The 26,777-nt window shown below is 42.6% G+C and overlaps 1 protein-coding gene across 8 annotated transcripts in view; it reads right to left on the bottom strand.

Annotated features, from left to right (window-relative positions):
- CSMD3 (CUB and Sushi multiple domains 3) overlaps positions 1–26,777 on the bottom strand; it is a 1,871,449-nt gene that overhangs the window by 1,361,882 nt on the left and 482,790 nt on the right. For all 8 annotated transcript variants that reach the window (XM_073590214.1, XM_073590213.1, XM_073590210.1 and 5 more), the window contains exon 4: positions 12,925–13,119. In XM_073590214.1, the coding sequence (XP_073446315.1) occupies positions 12,925–13,119 (195 nt within the window). The remainder of the gene's footprint in view (positions 1–12,924; positions 13,120–26,777) is intronic.

Below are 26,777 nucleotides of genomic sequence, written 5' to 3' on the forward strand. Positions count from 1 at the left end.
CGCTTCTCTGTTTCACCCGCAGAGCGTCTGATGGTGACTTTAAGGTAAGCCACATTTATTGGATATGATCGCATCAGAGCACACTTTCACTGCAATCTTGTTGGTGGTAGTTTGTATCTCCAAGTGTTATAGGTCAGTTTTGGTATGTAATGCTGTGATTTAAAACTAATTTATTGTTTTTTAATTCCCCACAGATTTCTTGCAACTGGAGAATCCCTTTCGTCACTGCATTTCCAGTACAGACTCCGGATTTCCACCATATCTGGAATTGTGAAGTACACATGCCGTGCACTGTGGGACTCCTTAGCTGAAGAGTTTTTACCAGAGCCCACAACAGAGAGGTGGATTGAAATTGCTGACAAGTTTCAACAGATATGTCAGTTTCCAAACTGCTTGGGCGCTGTGGACGGGAAACATATCCGCATTGTAAAGTCAGCTGGATCGGGATCGGAATATTTCAATTACAAGAAATATTTTTCAATTGTCCTCATGGCCATCGCTGACGCGGAATACAAATTTATTGCGGTTGATATTGGGGCCTATGGCCGCTCCAATGACTCTCAAGTTTTCAAACTGTCTGCCATGGGGCGTAAACTGTATGGAAACACCTTCCAGTTCCCACCACCTAGACCACTGCCGCAAACATCTGGTCCACCTATGCCATTTGTCTGTGTAGGGGATGAAGCCTTCCAGCTGTCAGAACACCTTTTGAAACCGTACTCTAGCAGTGGATTGACAAGACCAAAACGCATTTTTAATTACCGCCTCACAAGAGCAAGAAGAATGGTTGAATGTACCTTTGGTATTCTGACAGCCAAATGGCGGGTCCTATTGACTGCGATCAACCTCAAGACAGAAACTGTGGACGAGGTGATCAAAGCGTGCGTGGTACTCCACAATTTTGTTATCTGCAAGGAACCCATTTCCATTGAGGACACCTCTGAAGAAACCACCTTGCAAGATTACCTTGACATTACCACTAGAAGTTCTGTGACGGTTTCAGTAATGAGGGACAATTTTGCACTATACTTTATGTCACCTCAAGGCAGAGTACACTGGCAGGATGACAGAGTGTGAAAGATTTGTGCCCAACCAAACTTGTGTACCTTCTGTACCAACAGTATATACCTTTGCCAACCAAAGTTGGCTATCTTGTCATGGTCTCTATTTTTAGCTTTAGGCCACAGGTGTGTACCTGGTTGTGTTTTATGCAAAGTATTTCACCTTTTAACAAAAGTTGTGTACATTGTTAGGAAATCACCAACAATAAACACAACTTTTTAGGTGAAATACTTTGCTTCAAACACAACCAGGAACACAACTGTGGCAAAAAGCTAAAATTTACCCACAGTTATATACCTAGTTTTAAATACCATTTCACCTTTTAAATACCCTGTATTTAACCTTTTTCGCCGCAGAAAGAAATGACAGACAACCAGTGTAAAATAATTTAACTTTTATTGAAAAATGTTTTTTTTAGTAAACTTTTTTAAAATTTTAATAAACTTGTTTAATAAAACCTTGAAACTATAAAACTGAAACCATAAAACCGGTCATTTTTATTTAAAAACACACATTATAAATCTGTGTAGTGTGTGGTGGAAATACTGCTGTAGGGGCTGCGGGACACTTCGACACTGGGAGTGTGGAGAGAGGACTGGGATCGTGGTGGGGAAGGAACAGTTAGAGGTGAAGGTGTGGAAAAAACTACAGAATGGGTGGACATGTGGGAAGCAGAAGAGGTGGTGGGTGGTGGAGTGGAGGGTTGGGCAGGGACTGTAGGAGCAGATGATGTTGATGGCAAGTTGTATGGGGAAGGAGTTTGGTATGGGGCAGGTTGCTGGAAGTGGGGAGATGTCTGGTACGGGGCAGGTTGCTGGAAGTGGGGAGATGTCTGGTACGGGGCAGGTTGCTGGAAGTGGGGAGATGTCTGGTACGGGGCAGGTTGCTGGAAGTGGGGAGATGTCTGGTACTGGGGAGGTTGCTGGTACTGGGGAGTTTGCAGGTACTGTGGAGGTTGCTGGTACTGGGGAGGTTGCTGGTGCTGGGGAGGTTGCTGGTGCTGGGGAGGTGGATGGTGCTGGGGAGGTGGATGGTGCTGGGGAGGTGGATGGTGCTGGGGAGGTGGATGGTATGTAATAGGAGGGGGAGGATGGAAAGTGGCTGGAGGTGGATGGTATGTAATAGGAGGGGGAGGATGGAAAGTGGCTGGAGGGGGTGTAGATGTAATAGGAGGGGGAGGATGGAAAGTGGCTGGAGGGGGTGTAGATGTAATAGGAGGGGGAGGATGGAAAGTGGCTGGAGGGGGTGCAGGTGGAGGAACTACTGTGGTGGGAGGAGGAGGAGGTTGGGAGGTAACTTGCTGGAGAGCAGCGTGGCATGAATGCATTACATGCATCTGCTGGGCAGGAGAGAGCGTTTCCATGCGCTCCACAACAGACCTGAAAAAGGTGTGGTTTGGCGAAGATCTTGCTTCTGAATGCATGGTTTGCAGAAGTGTCTTCACCTCCAGAATGCTGGAGTTGATCTGCTGATAGCCTGCGGAGATTTGCTCTGACAAGACTTTTAGACAGTTCTGGAAAGATGCATTCAGATGCAAGAACTCTGGCGCATAAGTCTTTTCCTGACCCCTCTGCCGCTGCCGCCCAGTACCCGCAGGTGTACTAGAGGTGGCAGGGGCAGAAGGGTGGGGTAAAGGGAAAGCGATCTCCTCACCAGCAGCTTCATGTAATGTAGGCGGCCACGATGCTCCTGTGCTGGTGGATGGGACAGATGGGTCGAATGTGTGGGAAGGCTGGGAAGGTGCAGATGTACCGGGGCGGTCGAAGTGTCCCTCGGTGCCGGTCTCCTCAGGGATTGCCTCAGAAGGGTCCAATCTTGCCGGCTCCCGAGTGCTGCTCACCGTGCTGTGGAATAAAGAGAAAAAAAACAATTAAAATACTGACATGGTATGGCCCTGGCTGAAAAAAAAATTTACATATAACATTTTTTTTCACATGTGGTGTGTAATATTTACCTTCTGGTGACCATTGTTTCCCGGAGGAACGACAGGGCTTCTGCGTACTTGTACTTGCTCCTGCGTCCTCCAGATCCACTCGGGGCCCGCATCTCTTTATTGAACTCCTTCTTGAAACGATCTCTCACAGACCGCCACCGATTCACAATTCTGTTCCCTGAAACGAGAAAGGAGTGGTTAGTATACAACATCAGTGTTTCCCAAACTCCAGTCCTCATGGTCCCCAGGGGTCATGTTTTCAGGATTTCCATAGTAAATAGAAATCCTGAACACATGATCCGTGGGGACCACGAGGACTGGAGTTCGGGAAACACTGGTTTACATCAAGCAACCGGTACTGTATATACTTACACTCTTTAATCTGGGCCCGAGCTTCGAGGTCCTCCCAGCGGCCCACAAGGAGCGAACAGATTTCCTCCCAGAGTCGTCGGGTAACGATCAGGTCAGCGTGGCGGCGGTCAGCTATATTCCAGAGCGGCTCCCTTTCTCTGACGAGATCGATGAGGCGGTCCACATCAATCCCTCCATCCTCACCGTCAGAGTCGGGAGCACACTGTGAAGGCTGTTAAAGAAAAAGACAAAAATAACATAATTAGCCTCCACAAAAGAAATGAAATAAAAAGTGCAAAAAAAAAGCAAAAATATTTATACTTACACGCTGGTGACCGCCGCGTTGCTGTCGCCGACGACCCTGGGAGGCACTGCGAGGACCTCTTGGCCAAGCACCAGATTGGGAAGACTAGAGAAGAAAACAAAAAATGTTATGTCTTTGGATGTAGGCATTTGTTTGCTGTGTGTGGTCTGCAGAACATTGTTTTCTATGTGTTGTGTGTAGTGTGATGTTGTGTTTCTGCGTTTGATGCAAAAAACTTACCAATTGTGAGCCCACTCCAGGTGTCTGTCCACCCCTTCCTTCTTCTTCTGGGAGCTCCTCTTCATCTTGTGATTCCTGTTTTGAAATAAAAGGCAATGAATAGACATATATTACAGAGAAGATGGATTTTGGAAATAAAAACTTACCGTCAAACGCTGACGATGCGAGGGAGGGCTCCCAGAAGATGATGTGCTGTCTTCCTGGTGGCCACACTCCATGCCTGTGGGTGGTGTTCCAGCTGCTGCCATTGCTGCTGCTGCTGCTGCATCTATTGGGCGGCTGTTGAATAAAGAGAAACAAAGGGCCAATGAATATCTTGATATTCAATAGCCCTAGTTTGGAGGAATGGGTTATTTGATAATTACCGTCTCTCATCTGCTGCTGGCCTCCCCTCCTCAGCATGTTCTATTTGCTGCTCCATTTGGGGTGGTGGTGGTGCGGATGGTGCTGCAGTGGTCTCCTGCCTTCTCCTGCTTCGCTTGGTTGCTTTCTTGGGTGGCATGTTGGGTGTGGCTGTGGGTCCCACTGTCTTGCTTTTATATATGTCTTGTGGGCAGAGCTACTGAGCATGCTCAGACCAAAAAACCGGATCCGGCGCATTGCGGCGCTCATAGGCTTTCATTGTGTGAAAAAGCCGGACGCGCCGGATCCGGCGTGTCCAGCTTTTTCGCCGGAGACAAAAAACGTTACAGTCACCGTTTTTTCCAGACGCCAGATCGCGACACATTGCCGGATCCGGCGAAAACTGGATGAAACGCATGGCCATCCGGCGCGATCCGGCGCAAATGCAAGTCAATGGGGGGGAAACCGGATCCGGCATTGCATTTCGCCGGATCCGGTTTCTGTCAAAAGCGCCGGATCGCGCCTGACGGCGAAAACCTGATGTGTGAAAGAGGCCTTAGGGAGGTTTAAAAAATGGCATATGTTGATGTTGGACATTCAGCAGCTGCAAATGGAGGAATTGGAGAAGTCCGAGGAAGAGGATGACAAAAGCGAATAAATTTTTCTGGCAACCTATGTGTCATCAGGGGAAGGTGGGACAAAATCCTTTGAAACCCATGCATGGTTCATTTTAATGAAGGTTAGATCATCAACATTTTGGGTTGACAGACGGGTCCTTTTTTCTGTCAGGATTGAGCCAGCAGCACTGAAGACTCTTTTCGATAGCACACTAGCAGCAGGGCAAGCGAGCTCCTGTATGGCATATTGTGCTAATTCAGGCCAGGCGTCCAGTTTAGAGGCCCAATAGTCAAAGAGGAATGACCTGTGAGGGAGAACATCGATATGGGAGGAAAAGTAGTTTGTAACCACAGTTGACAACTGCTGTCTCCTGTCACTTTCAATCGATGCAGTATTACCAGTCGTGTAAGCGGGACTTGAAAAATCAGTCCACAACATTGTCATGAAACTGCTGTCTCCAACGCCACTTCTGATGTGTGCACCATGAACACCTCTTCCATGTTGCCCCCTACGGCTCGTTGGAGAACCATTTTGTGTGCTGGGAATGCCTCAAACAAACGGTTCACCAGAGTTGCTTGTTTGTTAGCGAATATTAGGTCAAGGTTCTCCTGTGGCATCATGTTTTGGGATTTGCCTTTATAGCGTGGATCCAGGATGCTGGCCAACCAGTAGTCGTCATCTCATCGTTCATCATTTTGGCAATGCGGGGGTCCTTTTTAGGATCTGCAAGGCATAATCTGACATGTGGGCCAATGTTCCAGGTGTCAATGATACACTGCGAGTGCTGAGTGGAGGAGCACTTTCTGGCAAATCCACATCCCTCACGCACAAACCCTGTACTAGATCTTGCCACGCCAACGTTTTCTCTTGCCCCACGAGAAGCATCCTCCTCCCCTAAATAATCATCCCCATCATCATCCTCCTCCTCCTCTTCCACTTCTTCGTCCACCTTGTCCAGGAGAGGTCCCGGAGCAGACAATGGCTGACTTTCATCAAGGCTTCCCTCCTCTTCTTCCTCATCCTCCTCGGCTGCAGACACCTGCTCCTTAATGTGCATCAAAGTTTGCATGAGCAGACGCATAAGTGGGATGCTCATGCTTATGATGGCGTCATCTGCGCTTACCAGCCGTGTGCATTCCTCAAAACACTGAAGGACTTTACAGAGGTCTTTCAGCTTCAACCACTGCACACCCGACAACTCCATGTCTGCCCTCAAAGTGCCTGGCCGTGTATCCTCCCACAAATGAATTACAGCCTGCCTCTGTTCGCACAGCCTCTCAACCATGTGCAGGGTGGAGTTCCACCTTGTTGCAACGTCGATAATTAGGCGGTGCTTGGGAAGTTGGAGCAATCGCTGCAGCTTCTGCATACGACTGGAGTGTACGGGCGACTGGCGGATGTGCGAGTCTTCGGACCTTCTCGAGCAGGCCTGTTAACTCTGGATAATTATTGAGGAAGCACTGCACCACTAGGTTCAAGGCGTGAGCCTGGCAAGTTATGTGTCAGAGTTTTGAAAGGGCTATGGCTGCCACAAAATAATCACTAACTACCTTGCAAGCCTCAAGATGTAGACTGCCCAGCCATGACTCAGTTTGTTGCTGCAAGTAGTCGGCCAGTACCTCCGCGGTGTGCCTGTTGTCGCCCAAACACATCATCTTCAACACAGCTTGCTGACGCTTACCACTAGCTGTTCGATAGTGGGACACCGAGTGTGCAACACTGGTAGCTGCGGATGGAGTGCTCGTGCGACTGCGCTCTGTGGACGAGCTTTCGCTTCTGGAGGAGGAGGGTCGAATGACTACACCCAACTGTTTCCTATACCGTGGGCTAGGCAGCACTGTCCCACCGCCGCTGTCCCCTGTGGACCCTGCATCCACCACAATAACCCAGTGCGCAGTGATGGACACGTATCGGCCCTGGCCATGCCTACTGGACCATGCACCTGTTGTGAGGTGCACCTTTCCACTCACTGATTGCTTGAGTGCATGGACAATGCGGTCTTTCACATGAAGGTGGAGGGCTGGGATGGCTTTGTTAGAAAAGAAGTGCCGACTGGGTAGGTCATAGCGTGGTACTGCGTAGGCCATGAGTTCGCGGAAAGCTTTGCTTTCAACCAACCGGTAGGGCATCATCTCTATCGAGATTAGTTTGGCAATGTGGGCGTTCAAACCCAGTGTATGTGGATGAGAGGATGAATACTTTCTTGTCCTACTCATAGTCTCTGGTAGGGTGAGCTGGACTTGAGAGCTGCATATGGTGGAACTAGCAGTGGACATGGTGGACTGAGATAGGGTTGATGATGGTGATGGAGTTGCTGTTCTTTCTGATGGCCTAGATTCAGTCTTTCGTAGCAATAACATTGTGATTCCCTGACTGCTTTGGCCTTGCGACGACACCTCAACATTTGCTGCTGCTGGTGTGCTAACCGGTGGGCTTACATAGTACCATAGTAACATAGTTACCATCTAGTTCATCCCATATCCTATCCTAACCTGCCCTAACATGTTGATCCAGAGGAAGGCAAAAAAAACCCATGTGGCAAACAGTAAGCTTTCACATTGGGGAAAAAAATTCCTTCCCGACTCCACATAGGGCAATCAGACTAGCTCCCTGGATCAACGCAATATTAAGGAAACTAGTGTATATACCCTGTAATATTATACTTTTCAAGAAATGCATCCAGTCCCTTCTTAAATTTTAGTAGGGAATCACTCATTACAACATCGTATAGCAGAGAGTTCCATAGTCTCACTGCTCTTACAGTAAAGAATCCGCGTCTGTGAGTATGCTTAAACCTTTTTTGCTCCAGACGTAGAGGGTGCCCCCCTGTCCCCGTCACAGGTCAAAGAGTAAAAAGTGGGGGAAACAATGTAGCGTTGCTGACTACCTTCATTGGGAGCAGTTGCACATGTGGTACGTGAGATTTGGTAGTCCGTCCACACTTGCAAGTGCATGGTGGTTAAATGTCTAAGCATGCAACTGGTATTCAAATTTCTCAGGTTTTTCCCTCAGCTAAAGGTCTTTGCACACTTCTTACAGATAACATTTACCTAATCATTAGGATTTTGTTCAAAAAAGTGCCACACTGCACTCTTCCTACTATGGAAGACACAAGGAAAGGTGTGGTTCCTGACCATGAGCCTCCAATGACGACTCAGTGCTTTTATTTTTGGTAAGTTCAGAAGAGGAGGTAATAGAGCTGGATGCTGTGTCAGCAATGTAAGCCAAAACTTGTTCCAGAAGCTCTGGCTTTAAAAGCGGTTTACCTACTACCAGAAAAGGGAGCCTTCGAGGCCTTGTGGAGCCAGATGATGATGCAGGCTCAACACCTCCTGCATTAGGTGCTATTGTGTTTTTGCCACTACCAGCAGATCCACCACCACCACCAACACCATCATTACCAGCTCGCAACCCCCGCCCACTTCCACAGCCTCTTCCAACACACTTCCTCATTTTTGGTTAAATGTACCCAAAATACCACCAGCAATATGGTACTGTAAAACAAGGTACAATGTGTATATAGTATTGGGGAGAATTTGAATCTCCCTACAGACTTGAGGACACTGAGCTAATATCTCAGGCCCAGTGTAGATTACACCTCAATATAACAGGCTGAAATTGGATGGTGTAAAAAATGTCTATATAGGACTGGGGAGAATTTGAATCTCCCTACAGATTTGAGGACACTGAACTATTATCTCAGGCCCAGTGTAGATTACACCTCAATATAACAGGCTGAAATTAGATGGTGTATAAAATGTCTATATAGGACTGGGGAGAATTTGAATCTCCCAAGAGATTTTAGCAAGCTGACAATGATGCTCTCAGTCCCAAGTATGGCAGCAGGGAGCCTAATAAGCAGGACTGCTGCACACAAAAGTGGAAAAATGAACGCTTGGTAACTGGGCAAAAAAGAGGATGAAAAGTATTTTTGCTTTTAAAAAAAGCAGTTTGCACAGCAGTGTGAAAACAGCAATGCAGCTATCAGGGAGCCTTATAAGGCAGCCTAATAACCAACAGAGCTGAATGCACCAAAATATAGCCTCCCCTTGCACTGCACACTAACTGTTGTGTTGTACAGGCAAAATCGCTAGCAGCAGAAGCAGTTTTTTGTATCTTCTTCCCTGCCTAATGCTCTCCCTACAGAATCAGCAGAAGCATCAGCTCTCCCTATTCTGAGATCAGCAGAAGTAAGATGGCAGTCGGCGTGCACGCCCTTTTATAGCCCCTGTGAAGCCACACAAAGCAAGCCAATCACTTGCATGCCCTTCTCAAAGATGATGGTGACCGATGCCTATGTCATCGCGTTGCCCACAGTGTGCGTCCTCCATCATTGGCTGAAAAAGGGCGCTGGAAGCATGTTTTGAAATGCGACTTTGGCGCTCTGGTCGCCGACCTTGTGGTCGACCGCACGCTATGGTCGGGTTTCGTTTCATGAAACCCGACTTTTGCGAAAGTCGGCGACTTTTCAAATTGATCGACCCGTCTCGCTCAACTCTACTGCTGTGCCATCTTGAGACTGCAACTTCAATGTAGCATGAACTTTCAATTTAAGTCTATGAGGGCCTTATTCTGGCCTTGTTCTGGCTCTCATAGGCTTACATAAAGAAGTGACCTGCGGCTTGCCCAGAAAACAATGGCGCGATTTGAGAGGTCACAACTAGAAGAACATGACCAGAGCGGCACCAAAAATAGAAGACGATGGCGGCTGGTGAGTATATTACTAGGAGCAAGGAACTTATATTAGTGTTAATGGGACATGGGGGTATACTGGACATCTGGTTGTAGAATCAAGAAAATATAATGCATGGCATGTGAGGAATAGTGCGTTTTAATATTTAGGTGTCTCAAAGTACTCTGACTTCCTCATCGTGAGTACCATCAAGATTCACTCCTGATGAAGAAATCTGTGTACTTTGAAATGAATAGAGATAAAATCTCACTACTCTTCACATGCTGTTCATTGGCTTTTCTTGATTCTACAACTTTCAGTGCAGGATACCCACATCTCCCATATTACGGTATGCTTGTCGAAGAGGTTTTTCCTGTGTGCTATCAAAAGACTACAGAAGTACTGAAGCTGGCTGGATTTGGCTATGTTGCCAGCTTCAAAGCACCGCTTGTAGGCTTTACAGTAAACATCTTGGAAGTGCGTTACCTGCCTAGGAGACAGGATACTGCTGATAGACTGCAGAGGTGGATTGAAACCTATGCATTGAGCAGTAAGCTATAGAATAAAAAAATCCTTCATTCTTGAAAACAGAAAATATTTTCAAAACAAGTAGATTGAATTTTTTTTGTTTTGGCAAGCACTTTGCAATTTTAACTATTTATCATGTTAAGTCAACCACTTATTATGCAACTTTGCATCTATTGAAAAGCCAATTCTGAATATCAGTAATAGAAGCATACGGCTGTTTTACAGAAGACTATACTGATACTTATTGAACTTGGAGTATACATAGATGAAAGTTGACCTCACATCCTAATAAAATGAACCACAATGTATTTCATTTATTATTTTATAAAGCAGAAAGGTGATACAATCATTGACACTTTTACTTTAAATATTCCAGCTGCCACTATTATTGTGATAGTAATTGTCATTATATTCATTTGATATGAAAAGCTTCTTCAACTAAAGAAATTAATTTTAGATGAAGTCAATGATTGGTGGACTTCATTTTGTGGATTTCCAATTTAGACAATATTAAATATGCCAGGAACAATCTGTCCTACAGAAAGAGCAGCTACACGGCTACAAGTGTTTAGCTGAAACAACAGAAGTTGTTGTCTACTTTCTGACTTTAGCCTGACAGCAGCAACAGCAAATAAAATGTAAAAAATAAAAGGAACTGGATGTATAATAGTCTTGAAATGTCAGTCTGTCAAAATCGTTCTATTTATATTCCTTTTCCACTGACAGTGCCATTTAAAGACAAGAAGATTTTTCAAAATGACTTTTATATATTCACAGTATATATCACAAATCTAAAAGTCTGATAGGGTGAGTATGTCCTGTGCACTAAAATGGCAAAATGCTGCACTATACAGATATCTATAAAAAAAAATTATTTTTTTACCAAAAGAAAAAAAGAAAAAAGTCAGAATATGTAACACAACAAAAATGTTTCCTTGATATGTGTAATAATTTATATTGGTCACTTTGGAGTCAGACACTTCATGGTTTAAAGGTGCTATATAAACATGGAAAATACCCGCTTTTTTACAAACGTCATTAATATTAATATATTGATATGTACAAATATTTCCCAGGCTCTAGATAACTGCATCACTCCTGTGTGCAGGAAGCTTCACTCCCGGTTTCAGCACTTTGTATCTGCAGGTCATCTGAGATTGGCGGAAGAGTCCTGGCTTTCAACAACTATGTCAACTGACTAATTTCTGAAGAACTCTAGAGAGGGGCAAAAGTGCACCACACAATAGGGCAGCGTCGTTTAAAAAAATACCACTAAAGGAGCTTTAGATAAGGTTTTCATTAAGGGAACTTCACACATAGCGAGATCGTTAGCGAGATCGCTGAAACGTCACAGGTTTTGTGATGCAACAGCGACCTCGCCAGTGATCTCGCTACGTGTGACACATAGCAGCGACTGGCCCCCCGCTGCGATATTGCTGATCGTGCTCGAATGTCCTAGGCCATTTTTTGATCATTGGTGTCCCGCTGGCCAGCATGCATCGCTGTATTTGACGCCATAAGAATGACGAGAAACAAAAAATACCGTGTGCACAACTAAAGTGATGGTGCTAAAGGTTAGGTTCCCAAACTTTGTAGCTATTAGTTATAAACCTAGCGCTCAACTTTGATATATTCAGAAGAATTATTCTTCTGAATATACCAAAGTTGAGTGCTAGGTTTATAACTAATAACAACGACGAGCGACCTCATTGGTGACTCAGAACTCAGGGACGCAGGCGTGATTTTGCTTTGTCTTTTCAACACCCCCTCAGCTCTGATTGGTGGCCACTACTGTGCTATCATTCTATGATTGGGCAACCTCATCATAAAAGAAGACAACGTAGTAGCGCTTCCATCCTTTGCTCCTGAGTGCTGTGGATCATATTATACGGTTTTCAAAGAGGGACGCTGAAGCAAACCGCATAGCGAAATCCATGAATAATAACGCACTGGCGACTCCATGTCACTGACTGTGGATCCACGAATAAATAGTGCACTAGAGACTCAGAGAGGGATGCTGAAGCAAACCATGTAGTGATAGCGCAGTATTGGCCACCAATCAGAGGAGAGGGGCATGGAAAAGGCAACGCTGAAGCATACCTATCGAGGTCTGAGTCGTCAGAATAGCTGCTGTGTGTCAAGGTACCAACGACCGCCGAGGTCATTATACGGATCGCCGTATTGTTTCTTCGTCGTTGAGTAGATCTGCCTGTTTGACAGCTTACTAGCAACCATGTTGCAACGTACCAGTGATCCTTACCAGGTCGTATCATAGTCGGGATCACTGGAGCGTCGCTATGTGTAACGGGATCCTTAGTGCAAACGCGTTTCGGCTCTGAACCAGCATCGTTCTCAAGGTAAAAAAAAACAAATGTCATTGGTTTTTTGACACTGAGTAAGGTGCCAAAAATTATTGGAACTAATGAAAATCTTATCTGAATCTCTAAAACTCCTCATTTCACACAATGCAGACTGCCTAATGTTATTCTTTCCATTGCAAATTAACTAATTTCCGTCTTTGACTGTGAAAAAGGGAGACTGGCTTCACTAATGGAATAAGCCAGCCAGCCCCCTTTACCCATGATACTAATGAAATGTCAACAAAGGACACACTGTTCTGTTGTAAGTTCTGCAGGAACACAAGAGACCCTGACATCTGAATGTGGCTGGTGACAGACATTTATTTCTAAGTTGAATATATTCTTACTTAAATTTAGTCCCACATCCTCCACTTTTGTATGTTCATACTGTTTATCTATCATGTAGGACTTTATTGTATGGGAACATCTAAGTATAACCTTTTATTTTCAGACTAATTAGAGTAGTGGATTGCACAGCACACAATAACCATAAATTAGCAAAGATCCAACATACCTCTACATATGGGAACTGGAAAATCCCATGATGCTGTGTTAGCTGAATTTGCTATACATGTAAGCTGGGGATGACCATCCAGAATGTATCCTGTTACACAGCTGTACCGGATTTTTTCTCCAACATCAAACTTTGTACCAGACAGGACACCTTTAGGTGGGATACCTGGGTTTCCACAGGAACTGCTCCGTAGTTCTGTGGAAAAGTAGAAAAAAGTTAGGAAGAAGTACAGTAGCCAAGAAAATTGTATTACAGTAGCTTCTGAAAGTATTAGTAAGTGCTTGTTTTCCATAAAGAGATCAACTCAGTATGAAGTTTTACAGGCAAAGCTTCATGGGAGAAAAAGATGCAAAGACATTAGATCTTTTTCAGAATGAGAGAAATGATCTTGCAAGAAGCAACTAGGAAAGATTGCTACTGGAGATGGATGAGACCTTTTTTTGCGCGCCAAGCTGACACTTTTATTGACACCATTTTATTGCAGATACGATCTTTTGATTGCCCTTTATTGCATTTTAATACAATGTTGCGACAACCAAAAAAACATAATTCCGGCGATTTTTTTCTCATTATACCGCTTACCGATCAGATTAATAATTTTTATATATTGATAGATCAGGCAATTCTGAATGCAGCAATACCAATTATGTATATTTTTTTAATTGTTTAATTTTGAATGGGGCGAATGTGAGGTGATTTGAACTTCTAGATTTTTTTTAAATATTTTTAAAAACTTTTTTACTTGCTTCAATAGCCTACTTGGGAGACTAGAAGCTGTGATCATCCGATCGCTTGTGCTACACAAAGCAGGGCTTCATCCCTGCTCTATGTAGCTAAAATGATCACTTGCTATGAGCTATGACTGCTGGGCTATCCATCAATGACAACCACAGGGGTCTGTCGCAAATCTCAGTTTGGCATGCCAACCCATCGGTGACCCATATTTATGTGACACGGGCGTCGATGGGTGGAATTAGGGACACGCTTTAAAGCACGATCATGTTAGATGTCGGTGTCAGAGATTGATCACGATTCCGCCCGCGGCTGTTACGGGCACTTGTCAGCTGTTCAAATCAGCTGACAGGTGCCGGAAAAGTTGCGAGCTCATTAAACAAGGGTAGCCCACCTTATATGTAACTATATGTGGTAAAGGATTAAACAAGCCATGCAACATGTCCAAGAATAAATTGCAAATCTGACACTCTCATTTTGGAAGAGAACTAATGTGCATTTTCTCCTCCCATGAAACATTGCCTGTAAGACAATATACTTGGCTGGTCTCATTTTAGAGAATGAGAACTTTCCTCTCTTTGCCTGCAGGACTTTTACCACGGGGTGACCCAGCCCCCTGCCAGCGCTGCGTAGATGCCTGACTATGTGCTCACAGGGACTTCCTCCCTTTGTCCCAAGACCTTGATCTCTCTCCCCTTCCCAAAAAAAGGAGAATATTGCTACTTATTGTGGCTGCCTTCCATGAACTTTCCATGCTCACATATATCTCCATACCTCTAGTCTGATGAAGGCCTGAGTTGTAGACCGAAACATCACATAATTTTGGGAGAATCTGTTGTACAAATAAATTTCTTCTGCATATGCTTCTTTTGAGTGCCGGAATTTGTTATACTATATCCTTTGCCTGAAGGACATCACACTGTACAAAGATGAAGGGGCAAACATCCCAAAACAGCTGTATGTAGATAAGTATCTAGCTTGGTATTTATCCATGGTCACGTTGCAAAGTTTATTAAAGACAATGGGCTTGATTCATTGAATCTTAATTATCAGAATTGAAGTGCAAAAAGTTTTGAAGAGTCACAAAGTTTTGGCACATTGCAAGGCTGTGCTAAAATGTTGCAACTTTTGCTTTACCACAGCATTTTTGTCAAGCTCTGACAAAGTGGATGAAATTCTTCCAGTGCACCAGCACTGGGCCTCTCTGATGTTTCACGGTGCCTGCGCACTGCAGTACTTTGCTCTGCCCTCAATAGGGCAGAGAAGTGTGCCTGCACAGGAACGCAATGCCAGGGAGCCATGAAGCAAGCAGGAGGGTGGCAACGCAATAAGATGGGAGGCACCTGACCCAGACCTGTGACACCAGTAGACCGGACCACTCCCTGGTGAGTATAATAAAACTTATTTTTCTTAATTTTCAGGTCGGATCGGGGGCTTATCTACAGCACTATAGATTGAAGCAGATAAGCCCTGAATGGCAGTGGCCATATCTTATATCGGCCAAAACTGCTGACAGGTTCGCTTTAATATACTAAAAGTATTAATATGTCAGTTAAAGGAAAGGAGTTAAGAGAAAACTACAGGAAAACCACTACACTATATAATAGCTACTGAAAGGTGAAAGGGAATGGCACTTGATTGTGCATTTCAAAGAACATTTTAAATAAAGCCATGCTGTTATGCTCCTAGATTTGTTCCTTTGAGTTTGTGTTCTGTCATCTGCTTCTCTTTCTGCCGAGACACAGGAGACACACCTTTTTTCGTGGTGTTTGGGTTCTACTTTTTTGGCTACATTTTGCATAGCTTACCACAGGTGTTTTCACTTGTGCACCTCTCACCTTTTGGGTGCAGCTTTATATTCTGTCCCCCCTGCTCCCATTGCTGATAATAGATTTATGGATGTCCTGGCAATCTGTTGATGTTTGGAGCAAGTCTATGAGATTCCAGCAATGGGTTTTTGCATTGCTATTTCTTTACTATACTATATCTTCTGTTTGTCATTATGATGTAGGCAGTGTATTTCTTAACAGTACTTTCTTTATTCTTTATCTTGGTATTTCGTCATTTACTTTACTCAATCTGGGTTCTTTCCTTTTGTTCCACACATTTCTCTTCTTGTAAGTAATTCACACTCTGCTCTGCCTTCGGTTCTTTAGGAGGAACGTGAAGCAACTCATCCACATTTTAGGCAGTTTAGGCCAGAGCTGCCCTCTCCTAGTCTGTGGTTAGGTCTATCTCTGCACTCGCAGGAACCATTAAGGATTTTTGAGTCATGATACTGCATATGTACAGGAACTGGCAGGGTCAGTTGCAGTTTTTAGTGTATAACCTATTTTTCCAAGTGAGTTGCTACACAGCCATAACAAAACTAGGAGGACAATACTAGGAGCTGTTAGGGACATTCAGGGTGAGCCACCGTTAAGCTGGGGCAACATTGCATTATCTTAGGGTGCCAACCTCTTTGATCAGGTAGGAACAATCCATCAGAGTAGGGATTTTACCAGTATGAACAAGGAATTGTCTGGTTCATGTATTTGTCCCATTGGTTTGTATGCTACCCATTTCCAAGTGCTTGTGCAGTCATAACACGTGCACTGCATACTCATGCTCTACACATATAACAGTGCATATATTCTGCCTGGCTATTCCTCTAAAGTGAAACAGGATTTCACCCCAAAAACTATATATATAGTCCTCTGTCAATGAGACCTCAGCATTTGAATTAACATTCAAATGAAGCTGAAAAACTATAGTAGATCTGAAGCCTTTGTCACTCCAGCTCTATTCCCTGTCCAGTGCCAAAAACTGTTAGACTGGCGACTACTTGCCTGAAGTCAAACAGTTATAGGCTGTCCATCAAGCAGGAGGAGCTGGCACTGGGCTGATAATAGAGCTGGAGTGACAGTGGCTTCAGATCAACCATATTCATTTTTATATCAAATCATATAATATAATTACATATAAATAATTTTGGGCGTGAAATCCTGCTGACAGATTCTTTTTGAACATTTTTGTGAATGACAATCAAATTGAGATACTGTACTGAATATTGAGGAATCTGTTACTGATAATTACATTAATCACATAGTTACACACTGGAAAAACAATACACACTGGAAACAGAAAGCACACCTATATCTGAATGACACAGAATATAGATGTAAAATTATTATTGCAATATTTCTGAATTAGGAGGACACCAGACGAATATTAGATTATTTCAGGAAGCTCACTCAGTCCATTATCTATCAATGACAGTATTTGACTCTATAGCTCAACATACAATGAGATCATATAAAGTAATTGGCATTATAATATTATGAATACAAATGATAATATGATCATCACATTCAGCTATTAGTGAGAGACAGTTATTTTATTTACTTTAGTTTTCTTCCATTTCTATCTGTTTCAAAGAAAAACTCATCCAAGTAATTAAGTAGTAGGATAAAGACCAATACCCTGAGGAGTGACATGATATCTACCATTTAAAGGGAACTTGTCATCTTATTCATATTGCCCAAACTGAGTCAAAATGAATTGGAGCCTGGATGCACAATAGCACAAAGGAATGTTCTTAATATATAGCTGGAATATCGATCCAGAGACCATAGCCAGAGATGATATTAGTCTGGTGCCACCGTCAACTGCCATTTATTTTATTAGAGAAAAATATACTTGACTGCAATCATGCAACCAGTGTTTGATTCATGCTACCTTTGGTCAGATGGTTCCTTTAAGTGCAGTACTGAAAATTTATGTTCTCATGATTTCTCATTCAGGCTACTGTAATGCATTATTACTTGAGGTTCCACATTTTATTAGGTAATGTAGGATAAATCCATCAATGGGACCAGCTAACTATCCAATCTGTATGGGATCTCATGACGTTTTCTAGACATATTATCATGTTGGATAAGAGAAGAATTGGCCATGTTGAATTACAAAGTCCTTATTAGAGTTGAGCGACTTTAGTCGGATCGGGTTTCATGAAACAAAATTCGTTTCAGATGAAACTGGTCCGACTAGGGCAAAAAAAGTCGGTGTTTCGTCGGAAACCCGACCCCAATGCAAGTCAATGGGAAATAAAAGTCGGCATTGAGTGGATGAATTTCATCCGCTCAATGCCGACTTTTATTTCCCATTGACTTGCATTGGGGTCGGGTTTCCGACGAAACGCCGACTTTTTTTGCCCTAGTCGGACCAGTTTCATCTGAAACGAATTTTGTTTCATGAAACCCGATCCGACTAAAGTCGCTCAACTCTAGTCCTTATGTTTCTTTGGAAGTAGAGCCACAGATGTTTGGCCATTACTGACTCTACTCTTTCCATTGAAAACAAATTCCCTGCTGAATCCAGTGTGCATGTATTTCGTAAGGTCAGAATAAATACAGCAGCTATCAGACGAGCCAGCAATCAGGTCACAACATCACTATCTAAAGCACTTTTAGACTTCTATTATCCAACCTAAATCCACTGTAATATCAAAATAAGAGATAATAATAATAATAATAATAATTTTTATTTATATGGCGCCAACATATTCCGCAGCACTTTACAATTAAGCGGGGACATGTACAGACAATAAATTCAATACAAGTTAAAACAATTTAAACAGTGACATTAGGAGTGAGGTCCCTGCTCGCAAGCTTACAATCTACAAGGAAACACAGTAGGTGAAAAGTGCTTGTTATTTCAGGTCTGGAAATTATAATAAATAGGGATTTTCAAATAAAGCTGCATGATCCGGTCATCAGCCCGTGTGTTTAAATGCAATACTCAAGTATCAAGTGCAGCTATCGTGTGCATGGAGGGTGTGGAGACAGATGAATAGTAGGGTGCAGATTCAGAATAATACTTGGAAGGAGGGAACAGGGCAAAGTTAGTTTACTGAGTAGTTGATGTGGTAGGCTTGTTTGAAGAGATGGGTTTTCAAAGGACGCTTGAATAGGTCGGGGTTAGGTATCAGTCTGATCGTCTGGGGAAGTGCATTCCAGACAGCTTGCGCAGCATGAGAGAAGTCTTGGAGACGGAGATGTGAGGTTCGGATTACGGGGGATGTTAGTCTTAGGTCATTTGTAGAATTGCGGGCACATGTAGGGCAATAGACAGAGTTGAGAGAGGAGATATAAGGCGGTGCAGACCAGTGGAGAGCTTTGTGGGTGAGAGAGATGAGTTTATAATGTACCCTGTTGCAAATAGGTAGTCAGTGTAATGACTGGCACAAGATGGAGGCATCGGTGAAGTGGCTGGACAGAAATATGACCATGGTTGCCGCATTCAAGATGGATTTGAGAGGAGAAAGTTTGGTAAGAGGGAGACCGATCAGAAGAGTGTTGCAGTTGTCCAGCGAGAATGAATAAGAGCGACATATAAATAATTTTGGGCGTGAAATCCTGCTGACGGATTCTCTTTGAACATTTTTGTGAATGACAATCAAATTGAGATACTGTACTGAACATTGAGGAATCTGTTACTGATAATTACATTAATCACATAGTTACACACTGGAAAAACAATACACACTGGAAACAGAATGCACACCTATATCTGAATGACAGAATATAGATGTAAAATTATTATTGCAATATTTCTGAATTAGGAGGACACCAGTCGAATATTAGATTATTTCAGGAAGCTCACTCAGTCCATTATCTATCAATGCCAGAGAATATGGGAAACAAGGTGTGCCACAGTCCGCGCTGCTGAGTCCACAAAATTACCTGAGATGCAAGATGTTGTAACAAAGTACTTCTTTATTTCTTTATTCCTTCCTACACATTTCGGCGCCCTTCCTGGCACCTTCCTCAGGGATATCACAATAGCCATAGGAGCAGGGAATTTATAGCCCCTTCCATTAACAATTAAGGAAAGGGGCTATAAATTCCCTGCTCCTATGGCTATTGTAATATCCCTGAGGAAGGTGCCAGGAAGGGTGCCAAAACGCGTAGGAAGGAATAAAGAAATAAAGAAGTACTTTGTTACAACATCTTGCATCTCAGGTAATTTTGTGGACTCAGCAGCGCGGACTGTGGCACACCTTGTTTCCCATATTCTCTGGCAGTTTTTCCACATTGGAGTGGTCGGTGGAGGTCCTGCAGCAGCTGATACTGTGTTATGTTTTCAAGCCAGTTGTGGGTCACACAACTGGAATAGGTGAGTGGAATTGCAATACACCACTCGCATTGTAGTGTCACTAGTGATAGGGCACTATTGCGCCTCTTGTTCCCCCACCCTTTTTCTATCATTATCTATCAATGACAGTATTTGACTCTATAGCTCAACATACAATGAGATCATATAAAGTAATTGGCATTATAATATTATGAATACAAATGATAATATGATCATCACATTCACCTATTAGTGAGAGACAGTTATTTTATTTACTTTAGTTTTCTTCCATTTCTATCTGTTTCAAAGAAAAACTCATCCAAGTAACTAAGTAATAGGATAAAGACCAATACCCTGAGGAGTGACATGATATCTACCATTTAAAGTGCAAATTGCCTCTTCAGAAAGAAAGAAACCTTACCATTTAAAGGGAACTTGTCATCTTATTCATGTTGCCCAAACTGAGTCAAAATGAATTGGAGCCTGGATGCACAATGGCACAAAGGAATGTTCTTAATATATAGCTGGAATATCGATCCAGAGACCATAGCCAGAGATGATATTAGTCTGGTGCCACCGTCAACTGCCATTTATTTTATTAGAGAAAAATATACTTGACTGCAATCATGCAACCAGTGTTTAATTCATGCTACCTTTGGTCAGATGGTTCCTTTAAGTGCAGTACTGAAAATTTATGTTCTCATGATTTCTCATTCAGGCTACTGTAATGCATTATTACTTGAGGTTCCACATTTTATTAGGTAATGTAGGATACATCCATCAATGGGACCAGCTAACTATCCAATCTGTATGGGTTCTCATGACGTTTTCTAGACAGATTATCATGTTGGAGAAGAGAAGAATTGGCCATGTTGAATTACAAAGTCCTTTTGTTTCTTTGGAAGTTGAGCCACAGATGTTTGGCCATTACTGACTCAACTCTTTCCATTGAAAACAAATTCCCTGCTGAATCCAGTGTTCATGTATTTGGTAAGGTCAGAATAAATACAGCAGCTATCAGATGAGCCAGCAATCAGGTCACAACATCACTATCTAAAGCACTTTTAGACTTCTATTATCCAACCTAAATCCACTGTAATATCAAAATAAGAGATAATAATAATAATTTTTATTTATATAGCGCCAACATATTCCGCAGCACTTTACAATTAAGCGGGGACATGTACAGACAATAAATTCAATACAAGTTAAAACAATTTAAACAGTGACATTATGAATGAGGTCCCTGCTCGCAAGCTTATAATCTACAAGGAAATGGGGGGACACAGTAGGTGAAAAGTGCTTGTTATTTCCGGTCTGGCAATTATAATAAATAGGGATTTTCAAATAAAGCTGCATGATCGGGTCATCAGCCCGTGTGTTTAAATGCAATAGTCAAGTATCAAGTGCAGCTATCGTGTTCATGGAGGGTGTGGAGACAGATGAATAGTAGGGTGCAGATTCAGAATAATACTTGGAAGGAGGGAACAGGGCAAAGTTAGTTTACTGAGTAGTTGATGTGGTAGGCTTGTTTGAAGAGATGGGTTTTCAAAGGACGCTTGAATAGGTCGGGGTTAGGTATCAGTCTGATCGTCTGGGGAAGTGCATTCCAGACAGCTTGCGCAGCATGAGAGAAGTCTTGGAGACGGAGATGTGAGGTTCGGATTATGGGGGATGTTAGTCTTAGGTCATTTGTAGAATGGCGGGCACATGTAGGGCAATAGACAGAGATGAAAGAGGAGATATAAGGCGGTGCAGACCTGTGGAGAGCTTTGTGGGTGAGAGAGATGAGTTTATAATGTACCCTGTTGCGAATAGGTAGTCTGTGTAATGACTGGCACAAGATGGAGGCATCGGTGAAGCGGCTGGACAGAAATATGACCATGGTTGCCGCATTCAAGATGGATTTGAGAGGAGAAAGTTTGGTAAGAGGGAGACCGATCAGAAGAGAGTTGCAGTAGTCCAGCGAGAATGAATAAGAGCGACAGTAAGTCTTAGCAGTTTCAAAGGTGAGAAAAGGTCGGATTCTGAAGATGTTTTTAAGATGCAGGTGACAAGAACGAGTGAGTGATCAAATATAGGGAGTAAAGGAAAGTTCGGTGTCGAATATGACCCCAAGACAGCGGGCATGCTGCTTGGGAGTTATGGTTGAACCCTCCAAGGTTATTTCAACGTTAGGTAGAGTGAGTTTAGTAGAGGGGAGAAACACAAGAAGTTCAGTTATGGAGAGATTTAGTTTCAGATAGAGGGAGGACATGATGTTAGAGACAGCAGACAGACAATCTTGGTATTTTGAATTAGGGTAGGGGCGATGTCAGGGGAAGAAGTGTATAATTGGGTGTTATCAGCACAGAGATGATACTGGAACCCAATTCGGCTGATTGCTTGTCCAATAGGGGCAGTGTATCGAGAGAAGAGGAGGGGGCCTAGGACTGAGCCTGCCCTGAGGGACCCCGATAGTAAGGGGACGAGGAGAGGAAGAGGCAAAAGATACAGTGAAGGAGCTGTCAGAGAGGTAGGAGGGGAACTAGGAGAGGGCTGTGTCCTTGAGGCCTATATAGCGGGGCATAGTGAGGAGGAGCTGGTGATCCACAGTGTCAAATGCGGCAGAGAGATCCACGAGAATCAGCAGGGAGCAATGACTTTTCAAATTAGCTGTTATTAGATTATTAGAGACTTTAGTGAAGGCAGTTTCAGTGGCGTGTAAAAAGCAGAAACCAGATTATAAGGGGTCGAGAAGAGAGTTATCCGAGAGATAGCGGATTAGACAGGAGTGGACCAAGCTTTCCAGGAGTTTAGAGATGAAGGAAAGGTTAGAGTCAAGTCTGTAGTTTGAAGTGTAGTTCTGGTCCAGGGATGGCTTTTTAAGTAAAGGGGTTATGATGGCATGTTTAAATGAGGAGGGAAATATACCTGAAGAAAGAGAGAGGTTAAATATTTTAGTCAGGTGAGTGGTGACCACTAGAGTTGAGCGTCTTTGGTCGGATCGGATTTCATGAAACAAAATTTGTTTCAGATGAAACTGGTCCAACTAGGGCAAAAAAAGTCGGAGTTTCGTCCAAAACCTGACCCCAATGCAAGTTAATGGGGAATAAAAGTCGGCATTGAGTGGATGAATGTCATCCACTCAATGCCGACTTTTATTCCCCATTGACTTGCATTGGGGTCGGGTTTCGGACGAAACTCCGACTTTTTTTGCCCTAGTTGGACCAGTTTCATCTGAAACAAATTTTATTTCATGAAACCCGATCTGACAAAAGTCGCTCAACTCTAGTGACCACTGGTGAGAGAGACTGGAGGAGATGTGAAGGAACAAGTGGGCATAAAAGCCTATTGCAATGTTAAGAACTAGTACAAATATGCAGAAAAAGAAAAAGTTAAAGTGAGGGTCCCCAACGTAGTAGGAGGTAATCTACTGTAATATCGCCACTTGCAAACCATGGGTGGTCTGCTTGCTGAATTACGTTGAGTTCTGTTGAAAACGTCTTTGATTGATTTCTTGATGTACTGGGGCAGCTGACCTGTATCAGGCACAAGTTTTGGCAATGAAAAAACAGTTCTATAACTGTGTTTTCATTATTACTTTCTAGGGGCGTTCAGAATACAATATTAAATATTAAGTGGACACTCAAGGGGCATTATTACATTATGGGACACTAATGGTACTGTAACCATAACCATCAAAGCGGTACACAAGAGCCATTATTACATTCTAGGAGGCTAAATGCAGGCATTACTACCTTCTACGACACTCACAGAGGGTATGAATATTTTTTAGTGGACAATTTTACCATCTATATGGCAGTAGGAAACATTCCTATGTAAGAGATATAGAGTTGATCATTATTGCTAAGTGGGGTAAAGAGAGGAGTAATGCTACTGTGCCACTCAGTATTGGGGTATCAGCAGCATGGGGCACTCTTGTAGGTTATGAATAGATGTAGACAATGCTTATAAGGTGAGAAGTCAAACTTGACTTTGCTTTAAACTCTGCAGACAATTCATAGCTGAAAAAAGTAGCCACAATAGTCTGGATCAGATAATAAAAGAGAGAAAAGTTGCTGACTAGGTCGGAAGAACGTCAGCTGTAAGACCCCTAATATTTAATATAACTGTACTGGTATCTTCCATTATTAAAAAAAATAAAAAACAAATCTGAACTGAGACAAGTAAGTTAATGTGTATGCACAATGTAAGTGCATTTTAACACATGACCATTAACCAGAGAAAACAGAAAGCAAAAAACACAAATATCCTGAACTAAAACTTGTCTCAGTTCAGATTTGTTTTTTATTCATTTCATTGTGCATTCAGTGCATATAGGGGTGTGACCGCCCCTTTTTCTGAGCTGGGAAAGCCATCCAGTCTGGCCTAAGCTGTTACAAGTGGTTCAGCCGCTCGACCCTTATTCACATTCACGCCACTTGGCAAGTGATAAGGTTTTAAATACTAGAGTAGGGACTGTCCCACAAGGGTTGCCGTGACGTGGCGGGATGGCTTGTACATTATTTTGATCAAAATTATGTTTACTAAATACCCTTATTATTATTATTATTACCTTTATGCATTATTTGCAGTATATTTTTTACTTTTAGTTCAGGATATTTGTGTTTTTTGCTTTCTGTTTTCTCTGGTTAATGGTCATGTGTTAAAATGCACTTACATTGTGCATACACATTAACTTACTTGTCTCAGTTCAGATTTGTTTTTTATTCATTTCATTGTGCATTCAGTGCATATAGGGGTGTGACCGCCCTTTTTCTGAGCTGGGAAAGCCATCCAGTCTGGCCTAAGCTGTTACAAGTGGTTCAGCCGCTCGACCCTTATTCACATTCACGCCACTTGGCAAGTGATAAGGTTTTAAATACTAGAGTAGGGACTGTCCCACAAGGGTTGCCGTGACGTGGCGGGATGGCTTGTACATTATTTTGATCAAAATTATGTTTACTAAATACCCTTATTATTATTATTATTATTACCTTTATGCATTATTTGCAGTATATTTTTTACTTTTAGTTCAGGATATTTGTGTTTTTTGCTTTCTGTTTTCTCTGGTTAATGGTCATGTGTTAAAATGCACTTACATTGTGCATACACATTAACTTACTTGTCTCAGTTCAGATTTGTTTTTTATTCATTTCATTGTGCATATAGAGGTGTGACCGCCCCTTTTTCTGAGCTGGGAAAGCCATCCAGTCTGGCCTAAGCTGTTACAAGTGGTTCAGCCGCTCGACCCTTATTCACATTCACGCCACTTGGCAAGTGATAAGGTTTTAAATACTAGAGTAGGGACTGTCCCACAAGGGTTGCCGTGACGTGGCGGGATGGCTTGTACATTATTTTGATCAAAATTATGTTTACTAAATACCCTTATTATTATTATTATTACCTTTATGCATTATTTGCAGTATATTTTTTACTTTTAGTTCAGGATATTTGTGTTTTTTGCTTTCTGTTTTCTCTGGTTAATGGTCATGTGTTAAAATGCACTTACATTGTGCATACACATTAACTTACTTGTCTCAGTTCAGACTTGTTTTTTATTCATTTCATTGTGCATTCAGTGCATATAGGGGTGTGACCGCCCCTTTTTCTGAGCTGGGAAAGCCATCCAGTCTGGCCTAAGCTGTTACAAGTGGTTCAGCCGCTCGACCCTTATTCACATTCACGCCACTTGGCAAGTGATAAGGTTTTAAATACTAGAGTAGGGACTGTCCCACAAGGGTTGCCGTGACGTGGCGGGATGGCTTGTACATTATCTTGATCAAAATTATGTTTACTAAATACCCTTATTTTTATTATTATTATTATTACCTTTATGCATTATTTGCAGTATATTTTTTACTTTTAGTTCAGGATATTTGTGTTTTTTGCTTTCTGTTTTCTCTGGTTAATGGTCATGTGTTAAAATGCACTTACATTGTGCATACACATTAACTTACTTGTCTCAGTTCAGATTTGTTTTTTATTCATTTCATTGTGCATTCAGTGCATATAGGGGTGTGACCGCCCCTTTTTCTGAGCTGGGAAAGCCATCCAGTCTGGCCTAAGCTGTTACAAGTGGTTCAGCCGCTCGACCCTTATTCACATTCACGCCACTTGGCAAGTGATAAGGTTTTAAATACTAGAGTAGGGACTGTCCCACAAGGGTTGCCGTGACGTGGCGGGATGGCTTGTACATTATTTTGATCAAAATTATGTTTACTAAATACCCTTATTATTATTACCTTTATGCATTATTTGCAGTATATTTTTTACTTTTAGTTCAGGATATTTGTGTTTTTTGCTTTCTGTTTTCTCTGGTTAATGGTCATGTGTTAAAATGCACTTACATTGTGCATACACATTAACTTACTTGTCTCAGTTCAGATTTGTTTTTTATTCATTTCATTGTGCATATAGGGGTGTGACCGCCCCTTTTTCTGAGCTGGGAAAGCCATCCAGTCTGGCCTAAGCTGTTACAAGTGGTTCAGCCGCTCGACCCTTATTCACATTCACGCCACTTGGCAAGTGATAAGGTTTTAAATACTAGAGTAGGGACTGTCCCACAAGGGTTGCCGTGACGTGGCGGGATGGCTTGTACATTATTTTGATCAAAATTATGTTTACTAAATACCCTTATTATTATTATTATTATTACCTTTATGCATTATTTGCAGTATATTTTTTACTTTTAGTTCAGGATATTTGTGTTTTTTGCTTTCTGTTTTCTCTGGTTAATGGTCATGTGTTAAAATGCACTTACATTGTGCATACACATTAACTTACTTGTCTCAGTTCAGATTTGTTTTTTATTCATTTCATTGTGCATTCAGTGCATATAGGGGTGTGACCGCCCCTTTTTCTGAGCTGGGAAAGCCATCCAGTCTGGCCTAAGCTGTTACAAGTGGTTCAGCCGCTCGACCCTTATTCACATTCACGCCACTTGGCAAGTGATAAGGTTTTAAATACTAGAGTAGGGACTGTCCCACAAGGGTTGCCGTGACGTGGCGGGATGGCTTGTACAT

Source organism: Dendrobates tinctorius, unplaced genomic scaffold (genome assembly GCF_039654945.1).
Source record: "Dendrobates tinctorius isolate UK_male_01 unplaced genomic scaffold, ASM3965494v1 ptg000116l, whole genome shotgun sequence".
Lineage (NCBI taxonomy): Eukaryota > Metazoa > Chordata > Amphibia > Anura > Dendrobatidae > Dendrobates > Dendrobates tinctorius.